Raw genomic sequence first — 12,010 nt, 5'->3', positions numbered from 1 at the left:
CTGCCGCGATTAAGTAAGTGTAGCGGTTGAACAATAGATGTTTCGGGTTCGCACTTTTCAAAAAGGGTCGAAGGGGAAGCTTTTCGTGTAGAAACAAAAAAAAAACAACTTCAAACTCGAGAGAGTCTCAACTTCTGCAAGTGCCGGTCGTATGGCCACTTGAGTTCTTGACGAAAATATTCACCAGGAGTTGTGCTCAGCAGTCAATGTTTAACCATTTTTCTGTCATGTTGTCGCAAAGTCTGTATGTTTTTAGATGTTATTCTAGAAAATATTCCCTTTTAACGATGATGTTAGAATAAAATTCTCAACCGAAAATATTGAAGTGACTGTAAATGCCAGCAATTAATCCCTTCGATCAGCTCGGTGGCTGCGTGAGTCAAAACCCGGTGCCTTCAAATCATCCCGGAACCTTATCGGACTTTAGGGGTAAGTTTTCATTCGCAAAATGTTGTTAATATTGATAAGATTACGCAGCGGGGGTGGAATAGTCTAAAAGTAGATTAGCGCGATGACGCGATGTCGGTATTTCCAGAGCGTCGTTTCCTTCCTTTTATCAGATTCCGAATTCATCCCGCTACACCACCGCATGTTTATCTTTTAACTCAAACGCACAAGAATGTTCACGATGAACGAAAAGTAGTGAAATGTTTGTTTGATAAAGAAAATGCCGTTAAACACCGTACGCACACGCGTGGACAGCCTTGAATGTGAGTTTTTTTTTTGCAGGAAATGAAGTGTCGAATTTAATGACGACTTTTTTGCGCAAAAAAATTGAACCAAATAAGCGCGCAACACACAAGAACGGGACACAAACATACCACCACATCATCACCATCATCGTCATCATCAAACTGCATCCTCTACACTTGGCAGCCACGTACGGCGGAAAGGTCTTCGCTTACATCGGGGCACATTGTTGGTGCGTCGAGGAGGAGAAGTGTCTTGCGAGGGTGCCCCCGGGTCAGCCGCACCCGACGGAGATAGCAATCGCGCACCAGAAGTTCGGCGCAGCCCGAAAGGAACAGTCTTCTGTGTGTTTATGTAAATACCTGTGTACATTATAATATCACTTTATACTGACAGGCTGACAGGCGCGGTGCGGGTTGGTGGTCGTCCTGCCACGACTTTGTTCGCTTCTCCCGCTGTTCTATGCTCTCGTTTCGGGTTCGCATGCTTCAAGCACTCGTCGTTCAAGGCAGGGTATCCTTTTCAAGAGAGGAATTCGTCTGTTGAACATTGTGATGCTGTGTTTCTGCTTCTGCACAACAATCTCGCCACGAGCTACGGCGTAGTCCTCTGGTCTGTGTTAGTCTGGCCGGGATCGTGACGCAGACCACGAGTTTGATGATGTCAGGCATATAGGGCCTACGAGAGGGAAGGGCGGGGGTTCGTGTTCGTGGTACCTTCTTTTGTCGAAGGATTGATTGTTGATTCATAAGCACCACGCTACCCTCGTAACTACGCAGTTAGCTATGTGTTGGATGCAACCCGGATCCGGATGCAGGTGTGAGGGGAGCGGAGAGAGAACGCAACGCTCGGTAAAGTTTAGGGAGGTTTATTAATGAAGTTTAACGGTAAGGAAACAGAATAATACTAACGAAACATAACCATCATTTAACTACAAGTTGTGGTGCAAAGTCCATTTCATCGACAAACTGTTGACGAAGGATTTTAGTGCAACGCCTGCCTTGATCGAGGAATAAATCATTCGAGTTTCTCTCTGCCAAGCGATTAACCCGCAGGACGGATAAATGATTGAACGACGACAAGACGACGATGAGAAGAAATTACGACGTAAAAAAAGATGGGCAGCGAATGAAACGGCAAAAAGAAACTAACAAAAACACACTCCCTCGAGGAAGGGCATCTGGCGACGTAGAAGAAGACGAAGAAGAAAGCTAATCCACCAACACCACGCTGCAAATCATATGTTTTGTATTTTTATTTACCATTCTCCGGTCCGGTGGCTGGGGTATCCTGTCTCTAACACAAGGGCACGGCAGGGGGGGGGGGGAGGTATTATGCGGACACACGACACAGGACAGGAGGACAAGCAGCAGAGGAGCTCCTTTGAGTTTTATGGACCAAGAAGCGGATGGCGGAGGGACTCCCTTTTTCATCGATTATTTCCCACATACAGCAGCGACCAGCGGGGAACGAATGCAGAGCCGTACCAACACCAGCACCATTCGGTGGTTCGGTTGCATGTTGGAGAAGAAGATGCAGCAGGAAGCTGCGGATGCGAGCGGATGGCAGAATGTTTATGCTTCTTGCGCGATGTTGCCATATAGATAGGATGGCACCCATACATAAATCCACCCGCTTCGTACGGTAGTGCGCTTTTTGGAAAAGTATTGTAATCGCGTCTTCGAGAACTGTACCTTGAGTCAATAGCAACGCAATTCAGCTAATCTTTTCCTATTTCCGGACCTAACCATTACCTCGTTTGGTTGCGTTGGTTTTTTGGGCTCTGTTGTTGTGGCATTTGACCGATAACGGAATCACACACTCTCGACGCCTGGCCGTCCGGCCTGGTCCGGTGGTGGGTGATAAACGAAAAGTGAAAAAGTCTGACTCATACGATGAGGGGGGGGGGGGGGTACTGGGCCCCCGGACCGTTGGTTCGTTACGCATGTGTTGCGCTATCTCGTTCGCGAAGTGGCTCGCAAGTGGAAAGTGCATCTCTCGGCTAGTAGAACACCCCCCTGGTTGACGGTCGTAGCATAAACACCAACATAAACAGCATAAAACCGCGCTCGTCCGACAGGCACAGCTGATCGCAGTTGGCGTGTGTGCGTGAATCCGGCTCCGACGTTCGGGTCCTCTCACGCGCAGCTTGCTTTGCTGTGGAGGGAGCGAGGCCGAAAGAAGCGGGTGGACGACGCACCGGACCGTTCGCCGGTGGTTGGAGAGAGAGTGCACGATCCGAATCTCCGAAGAGATAACCCGTTCGGCCGCGGTTCGGGAACGCACGCACGAAACACCGTTCGTGACATCGGCCGTCGGTTGCACCAACACACCGGAGGAGCGCCAGCCAGCACCAGGGCTAGAGCGGTCGAGACGTGCCTTCCGAGAAATTAGTAGTAAACCGAGAAGCGAGTCAGCGAGAAGTGTAAAGACGGTGCGCAGCTACAGAGCACTCACTGTTCAGCTTCAGCGTACGAACTCTGACGAGCAGCAGCAGCAGCAGCAGCAACGGTAGCAGAACCAAACCAAGAAATGCACTCAAACAGCATCGCTTCAAACTGCCCAACGTGTCCGTGTTTTGCGTGCGGAAAGAAGGAACACAACTTCCTAGTATAGTTCCCGTGTGTCCGTCGTCGTCGGTCCCAAAATCGGTGCGTGGTGTGTTGTGATCGGTTAATTTGTCTAGCGCTAGCTCGTAACAAAAAAAGAAGGTGACAAATATGAAAATCGATTTTTCGGTCAGGATGTGTGTGATGTGTTCTTCCGGTGCACTCGGACCAGGACTCGGGGCTCTCGGTGCATTTGTGAACGGTTTTGCTGGTGACGGGTTACTTGACTGGCAGGACTGTTGGCTGCTTCGAGTCCATTCGATTGCGCTGGTTCTGATTTTGGTGGGGATTTTTCGATGTGTTGCTGGCGACTGGCTCCACGAGTGTGGTTGGAAGTGATCGAAGAAGGCCCGGGGGACTGCTTTGAAACGTGTTTTCTGTGGTGGTTCGATTGGATTTGTAGTTTTATTTTTTTTATTTTTTCAAGAATTAAATCCGGAATGATTCCCCCCCTGCGGTCGGCTGGCTGGTCGCTGTCGCTCGGTGTGCTGGTCTCTGTCAATCAGAGTGAACACAGCGCGACGTTGAAGTCGTAAAGTGCAACAGTTCGTTCGTTCGTTCGTCCCTCGGCGTAGTCGCCATCGATTTTTGCCAGTGACTCTTCATGTGTGTCTCGAGCTGCACGTGGACCATTCGTGGTTAGAAGCAGAGGGCCGTGCATTAAATCGCCACATTTGCGGATGTTATTTTTGGGGAAAAAATATTTTTGATTTTTTTTCACCATTTTCCGCCCCGTGCCCCACCGCGATCACGGGTTAACTGCCGCGATCGATCTGCCGTTTTGAATAATAGATCCCATTTGGCAAACATTTGCATCGATTTTTTAATGGCCGCGACCCAGCACGTGATTTGAACGGAAGGGGGAAAAAAAGGGAACGCAAACAGTTAGCTGTGACTTGGTGTGTGAAACGAACTCTCGCGATAGCAATGCAAAAGACTCCTTCCAACACGTTCTCACGTCCTGAATTCACGTCCTCGGCTCGTGCCACGGTAATGGGTTGTGCGTGGGGTTGAGAATTTGAAATTGGAAAAGAATTTCCCAAAACAAACCGACGGTGTGGAACCGGAAGTGCTTTTAAGCCGGCTGGTAAAGAAAAAAAACAGTTTAGTGTTTTTGGTGAGGTTGGTGAGGACACTGTGGGCTCTACAAGTGGGACGAGTCGAGACGAGAGATTGGAACGTGTGAAGTGGAAGAACTCTTGGTGGCCCTGCCGTTGGTCAATCAGCAGCAAACGGCCACGACGCGATGCTAAACGAGATGGAGAGTCCGCTCTGGATTGTGTCGTTGTTGAGGACTTTTGGTGACTGTGGTTACTGTGATGGACCGCGAGCCGCGCCGAGAAGCCCGAGATTCCGATTGCAACGAAAATAGCTCTCGACGACTGCGCCTATTGAATGCAGTTCTTCGACCCCTGCTGCCCGGTGGGGTGGCCATCTCGGGAGTGTGTGCGAGGATTTTGTATTATCAGGGAAAAAAAAGTGCTGCGCGCGAGTGTTTCGTTTTTCTCTCTTTTCCCATATGGCTTCAGCGGGCGAGCTTGCCGACGCCGCGAGAACGCGAGACACGGGCGGACAGCAGGTGGAAAATAAAAACCCATCGATGATTGGCGTGATAAACTCTCGTCTCCATCAGCACGCGGTGCGGTACGGGTGGGTTGGTGATAGACTTGTGCAGCAAATGCGTCGTCGGTACCGTGACTTGCACCACTTGTGCACCATCTCCCCCCGAAAAGTGCATTTGGTGCATCTTGGTGTGTTCTATCGCCCCTCGCGTGCGCGCACGGGGTGTTGTCATGCCAATTCGTTAAATTCGTGTTCGTTCTTTTTCCCTTTCGTCTTCATTTAGGATTGCATTGATAAGCGAGTGAGACCAGTGTGTGGCCAAGTGTGTGACACGTGTCTGTGCGGTGTGTGAAAAAGTGAGACGGAATCGCAAAAATAATCGCAAAAGTGACGCACAAAAACAAACGGCACCAAAAAAAGCTGCAGTCCGGTCACGGAGGGGTTGTCGTAGAAGAAGAAGAAGAAGCAGAAGCCCCCGTTCCTCACTCTCTCGTTTTAGAGGGGCCGCGCGCGAATGTGCCGAGAAAATGGTATTAACTGGTTCCGTGCGTCGACGATACCCAGTAGTAGTAGTGCTAGGAGGTGTAGCAGGCTCCACCGACACGATCAGTAGCCCACCAGGCCAGGGGTGAAAAGCAGCGCGCATCCTTTGATCTCGCATCCCCGACCAAAAAGTACAGCATCCCCTCGCCCCGTGTGCGTTGTGTTGTGATTCCGCGAGTTCGCTTGTTATTACACAGTTCTGGAAGGAAAGAGTGGAAATTTAGTGAAGGAATTGTTTGATTTGATTTGAGTTTCGTGTTTCGGTGGTGAAGCACGGCACCACACACACGGAAGTAATCGAAGTAACCTCGTGGTGGAGTGTGTGGTTTTTTGAGTGTGAGTTTAGAGTAGTTGGCGGTGTACGACTCCGGGGTGGCCGCTACTGTGTGTGCCCTGCTCTCGGAATAGGGCAGTGAATATAGTGAAGAAAAAAGAAGAAGAAAAGAAAATAGAGAAAAAAAGTGTGTGCCAGCAGCAGCACAGTTAGTACGACGATCATCCTCTAGCCTCTAGTGCAGAAGCAGCAACAGCAGCAGTGATGATACCACAGCACAATCAGGTGATCAGTAGCGCGCTGTCTCAGGGCGAGGTGATGGATACGCAGCAGCAACAACAACAGCAGCAGCAGTACATGACGGCCGGTGGTGGTGCTGCCGGCAGTCCAACACCTCCGCCACTGCCACCCCTGTTCGGTTCGCAGATGGTGGATAAGAACTCCAGCACCCCCTACACCGATGCAACACAGGTGAGTGAACTCTCCCCGGATCTTCTCTGACGCCAGATGATGCCAGATGACAGTCGATCGCGTCCGTCCCAGTGTGTGCGTTTCTGGTGCAGCTGCAACGCGTGCACGCTCTCACCTGGATGTGTGTCTGTGCGGTTAGGCCATTTTCTCAAAAAGATACTTTTGGCCACCGAATCTCGCGAAACCGTTGGTTAGAGAGAGGGAGAGAGAACGGGTTGTGTGTGCCCTTAGTGGACGCCACGACGATGGAAGTGATAAGCTGATTGACATCGCTGTGTATGTTGTGTTTGTTGCTCGGTTGTGTTGTTATCAGTGGCTTGCGATTCTCACGTAGACTGTTTGGTGTCGACCACCACCGCCACCACCACCATCTTTTCCTCTGGCTCCCTAGGGCTGGTAATCGCCCAGGCCTAGCATCTTTAGGAAATGGACATGTTTGTGTCTTGGAAGAAAAGCTTTTAGAAAGATTAACAGCTTCACTGTCTAATCGCCATGTAATGAGAGCGATTGCTGAGAGATTGAGCTTGGAGTGATGTTTGCAAATCCTTGATCTGTGGAAGGACAACACGATCGTTGCGCAATGTTGCGTTAATATTACAAAACACTACGGAGCCACTAGCGAGAGATAGAGAGTGACGTCACTTGCATGCCGAGAGTGCGGTCATTGGAGGACATTTAATCAATCTGATTGCCTCTCGGACATTGTAAGTGATTAAACCGTTTTGGTAGGATTAGGCAAGGGTCTATTTCTCTTCTTCGCTTGTTTGCTTTTTATTTAAAAGAAAGACAGAGCAAAAATGTGACCAACAGAAACACACATACCAGCACCACGTGTCTGGCTTCTTGAAAGGACACCATTCCATCTCGTCGCCGGTCGGTCGGTCGGTCCGGTTGGGCGGCGCAAGGAGAAGATAAATCAAACACTGCCCGAAACACTGATGGCTCATAAATTCGTTTCCTCTCCAGGGCCAAAGGCTGGTCAGCAAAGGGCCCGCCAGGGATAGAAAAACCTTCGTCACCACTTCCACTGCCTGCGCGCCGCCATTGCTCTGTGGTCATTGATCGTTTTGTCACAGATTTTCCGGCTCCACGAGCAGCCCTGGGACGAGAAAGATGACCCTTCACCCCGAGCGACGACGACGACGACGACGATGGCGCATCTTCCATCCTCTGGCGTCGTCGTCCTTTCTGCTCGGGAATCGATGCCCATAATTTATATCGTCTAGATTAAAACATAAATTTCCATATTATCTGCCTCCGTGTTTTTCGCATTTGTTTTTTGGTGCTGCTGCTGCTGCTGCTTTGGCCGCCAGCCTTCGACCAGATGCTCGGCTTTTGCCATTTTCTCGCACTGCGAATGATGTCGGTGGTCGGCGGTTTTCGTTGGTCTGCTTTTCGCTTTTGGCCAAACTTTGGCCAACAACTCGGAGACAGACAGACACTAGACGGTGGCGTGGAGCCCTTTTTCGCTCGGTGGAAAGATGATTTTTGTTGGCCGAAACTTGGAGACACTCTTCTCTTTAAGGTGTCCTTTTTCAGTTCGCTCGAGTCAAACTTGTGTTCCCCGTTGTTCCCGTTGTTCTACACGCGGTTGTGCTTCTTCATGGTCAATGAGTTAGAGCAGAGCACTTGTGCCTTCGAATGAAACAAACATTTCATCCCAAAACTTCTTGGCACTTCTTGTGCCCGTGATCCCGAGAAATGCAAATTACCTTCCAGCTGCCAGTGGGTCCTGTTCGCAGAATGTTTGCCAAAAAGTGGAAACCTTTTTTCCTCCCTAATAAAACCCAAATCTTACATTCTTTTCGCGCTGGTTTGGTTGGCCGGATGGTGCGTAAGTCGTCGATGACGACGACGACGACGACGACGATGGTGTGCCTGCTGCCAGTGGCCATGGCGAATGTCACGGATTTAGCGAGATTGTGAGGGAGTTGGACAACCCAAAAATAGAACCCAGCGCGCGATAGAGATAGTATGAATTATTAAAACTGAATTAAGGATGATGTATTTTCCGTGCTCACCTCGCGTCTATGCCTCGCGATTTTTCGTCGGTTTTTGGTGTTGGAATTTCGGTCCGCTGGTAGTGTCCGCACAAGACGCACAGCTCCTCTTTCCTCTTGCCACCCAGATTTGGCGTTGGTTTTTCCTTTTTCTCCACCCTCCGGGTGTGTGCCGACAGTACAGCTCTCTGCCTGTCTCTCGTTAGCTTTTTGCTATTTTATCATTACTCGTAGCAGACAGAGTTGGAGTGTTAGGAGTGTTGGAGGTACGTTGGGGGTCACGGTTGTTTGCTGAAGCGGCGCCGCCCACCGCGGCGGCCACTGTTTTCGTAGGCACGGGGTTCGCTGGCGGTTGGATTTTTCCCTTTCGCTGAGGAAACGCCGGAAACACGATGGCACTGGTCGCTCTCTGCTCGCTTTGCTGTCTGTGGTGTGTCCGTGGGCTCGTCGACGCCAAAGACCCCAGAGACCGTCGCCTAAATGGCGCGCAAAGTGTTGAAGAAGTGTTAATTGCTTGATAAATAGGAGATCGTTTACGAAACGAGAGACGAGATGGGAGAGGAGGCAATCTATGAGGGTCCAGATTGTGCCAAAATTATGCAAGAAGAGCCCGGGGCGGCATTTCCGTTCTGATGAACGTTTTCTTGGAAGAGAGGTCGTGCGGTGCCTCGTTCCGGTTTTTCAACCCATCGTCCGACTTTTGGCCATATTTGGCATATTTTTTTTCTGGCCCCTCCATTTTCCAAATGCTGCTGCTGCTGCTGCCGTTGATGGTGATGGAAAAGGTGACGAAAAGTGCGACCAGAAGCGACTAGCGAAAACACGACACCACAGCGGGTGGCGGAGGATTGTGCGATTCATTTCTTTTTTGTTTCGTTTTCCCGTTGGGTGGTGGCTCGTTATGGTGGAGGCCGCCACAGCGAAGGCGTCAATCTCCTCTCCATCATCAGACACACCGAGGTTCCATGGAGTGGCCGAAGAGTTTTCCAACCTCTGGTGCCAACCTCTCTCTCTCTCCCTCTCGGCTCTGCGCCGCTACTCCAGCATAATGGATTGTGTGTTCCGTGTTTTAATCCTATTTATGTGTTTAGCAGAATGTTTGCGGCATGTTTTTTTTGCTCGATTCGATTCGAACTGCTGCGCGTGGTTGGTGCGGTTGGATGGCTCTTTGGTATCGCCGCCAACCGCACCCAACGCGGCCCCACGCGGCCCCACGCGTGAATGATTGAGCGAGCGAACATCTCTTTCGCTTCGGTTCGGTTTAGGTCCGGCTCGCGATCCGGTGCGATAGGTTTTGAAATGAAAAATCGATTCGCAACACACACCCCCCGGCATCGACTTCACGGTGTTGCTGGTGTGTTATGATAACAGAATTAGCGCGATGGTGGAAGGTGTCGGAATGCTTCAAACGATTCCATTCCGTTGCGATGCGAATTGGCCACATTGAGTAAAAGAATGCAAAAGCAACACACGTTAACCAATCGATGCCTGAACGTGAAATGCACTTCCGCTAACGAATCGCCAATCCGTTCGCACCATAAACAATCCAATCGAACGGCAAAAATGTGTCGAGTCTTAGGCCGATCGATGGTTTGTGTTGCAAAAAAAAAAAACCTGTACAACGGTTACGTGTGGTTCTGGTTAGAACGTGACGTGACCTCTCTTGGAAGACGAGCCGCCCTTTTCCTCTTCAACTGGTGAATCATCAACCTGTGTCCATCTGTCTGTCTGTCTGCCTGTCTGTCGATGATGCGCGAAACTTCATTTCAATATTTTTTTCCCTCTATCTCTCTCCTCCACAACTGGAGGAGAAGGGAGTCCGAAATCAGTGCTAATTAGCAAACACTCCCGCCTGCCTGCCTGCCTGCCTGCCTGCCTCTATTGCTCTCAGAATCTGGCACGACGTGTCGAGAGACAAGTTTGTTTGTCCTTTGGTCGTGATTTAATCGTTGTTTGCCCTCTCTCTTCTTGGTCCGGTGAGGGGGGGCTCGTTGGCCAAGTGGTCAGCTTTTATCGTATTCCTCTTTTTTTCTTCTTGGTGGTGGTGGTGCATCGTTCGTTGTGTTGTCCGGAGTGCACTCCGGATGGACGGAAATCGATAGCGCAAACTGGTCGACGAGAGCCACCTGGAGGAGGAGGTGGAGATGGCGACTCTTGAGAGCGACTCAAGCTCAAGTAGTTTGTGTGACACTTGGGGCAGAATATGGAACAGTAGAGAGGTGGTGTGTAGAGAATGGGGGCCGTGAAGTGGAAAATATGATTCTGGCAATCGACGCCCTGGAGCATACTGGCAATGAGATTAGCAAAATGTCTCTTGGGTGCATCCTCTATCTTACTGAAGTGTTTTGCACGATCGCTAAGCAGAGTTTGTGGCCATTTTTAGCCAGTAAAGCCTGCTCTCGATCTTCGAATCTTATTTTTTATCTAAATCTTGAGTTATCGGTAGAACGATAAGTAGGAATCTATCCCCTCGTCCAGGCTATAACAATCTAATCTTAGAGTCTGGCGCTAATATTAATTTTCTAACGTCCAGATTATAAGATTCTAGGCCTAGAAACTGACAGTTCATTTGCTTCAACAGACCGGTTTGACAGAACCGATACGAAACCGATTGAAGAACCGCAAGAAAAAGTGACAGCTTAGTCCCTAGAAAATTTCTAGAGTATTCATACAATCTGGACGCAGAGTAAGGCCCCTTCTCTGCCTTCTGATTTGCCTCCAGAGTCGTTCCAGAGTGGCTGATGTAACCACGACTTGACAAGCACCAGACTATCGCGAACCGACCACCACTGAGTGCCTTTCAAGCCTTTGCCAGACTGGGTGGCTACAGTCAACCGCGATAAGTCAACTATTGTCACCGTGATGGCACAGGTGATGGTGTTACGTGGAGCTTTTCTCCCTCACCAGCACCAGCTTAGAATGTCCAGCCGTATCTCTGGGCGAGTGTATGTCTATGCACTTGAACACAACAGTCTGGAATGTGACGTGTTCATTAGCTCGCGGAAAGGGAAAGGTTAATTTCTCAAGTCTCACGTCTATTCCACGTGCAATGTCCGGACCAACCGACGGACCAATGTGGCCTCATTCACCGGCGGTGTGTTATCAAAGAAATTTCTGCATTCCTTTAACCTAGTCCAGTCCAGGGGGCACGTCTCTGAAGGGACATTTCGGAACAGCCTAGAAAAGACCGATTGCCACGGTACCGTGCACGGTCACGAATTAAGGTCGCCCCTCCTCCCGCAGCACCTCCAGATTGAGAGCAGAACCGGCGTAACATCCTTTCGGTGTTGTTTTCGTCCCCCCAACACACACAATCCTCCGGAGTGACGCAAGTTTGTGAGGTGCACAACCACCACTCCTCCTCCCAACTGTAGCGGGGCCACTTCCGATATAATGTGTGTTGCTGCAGCGGCCAGAGAGCACTCGCAAAGCCGATGTTTGTTTGGTTAAAACGCCGTTGCACTTTACCTATTCCGTGCTCGCGAACGATCGCGTCCCTTGGTGGTGGTGCTGTGCCGCGTTGCATTCTAAATTTAGTCCGCCGGACGGTAATTAAAAATCGCCTAGTTATGGACCGTGGCCGGGTGAGAAACGAAAAATAAATTCCATTTTTGCGGCATCACCACCTTCCATATGCAGCGGTAGCAAATGCGTCACTAGGAAAGGGGCGACGCGATTTTGTTTCGTTGAATGGGGTCTGTCTACGATGTTTACCAACTGTCGCTACCGAATGACCGAATGGATTGACCGTAACAGGGAACTTATTGAATTGTGTCTTGTAAAGTGGATTAGATGTTATATTTTTTAAGTACAATACTCACGTAATATTATTTGAATCTGTTAATTGTCTCGTAAAGTCA

General features: G+C 49.9%; 1 protein-coding gene across 4 annotated transcripts in view; it reads left to right on the top strand.

Annotated features, from left to right (window-relative positions):
* The first annotated feature begins 3,069 nt into the window (after positions 1-3,069).
* Positions 3,070-12,010, top strand: part of LOC126574138 (histone-lysine N-methyltransferase 2D-like) — a 111,078-nt gene continuing 102,137 nt past the window's right edge. The window contains exons 1-2 of one of the 4 annotated variants that reach the window (XM_050234139.1): positions 3,070-3,341; positions 5,146-6,150. In XM_050234139.1, coding sequence (XP_050090096.1) covers positions 5,944-6,150 — 207 coding nt within the window. In that variant the 5' untranslated portion in view covers positions 3,070-3,341; positions 5,146-5,943. Of the gene's footprint in view, positions 3,402-5,145; positions 6,151-12,010 lie in introns of those variants that run through there. The other 3 variants (XM_050234138.1, XM_050234140.1, XM_050234144.1) reach the window with 3 other exon arrangements.

The sequence above is a fragment of the Anopheles aquasalis genome, chromosome 3 (genome assembly GCF_943734665.1).
Source record: "Anopheles aquasalis chromosome 3, idAnoAquaMG_Q_19, whole genome shotgun sequence".
Lineage (NCBI taxonomy): Eukaryota > Metazoa > Arthropoda > Insecta > Diptera > Culicidae > Anopheles > Anopheles aquasalis.
Note: the sequence above shows the minus strand (reverse complement) of the source record. Positions and strands in the feature narration are given on the sequence as shown.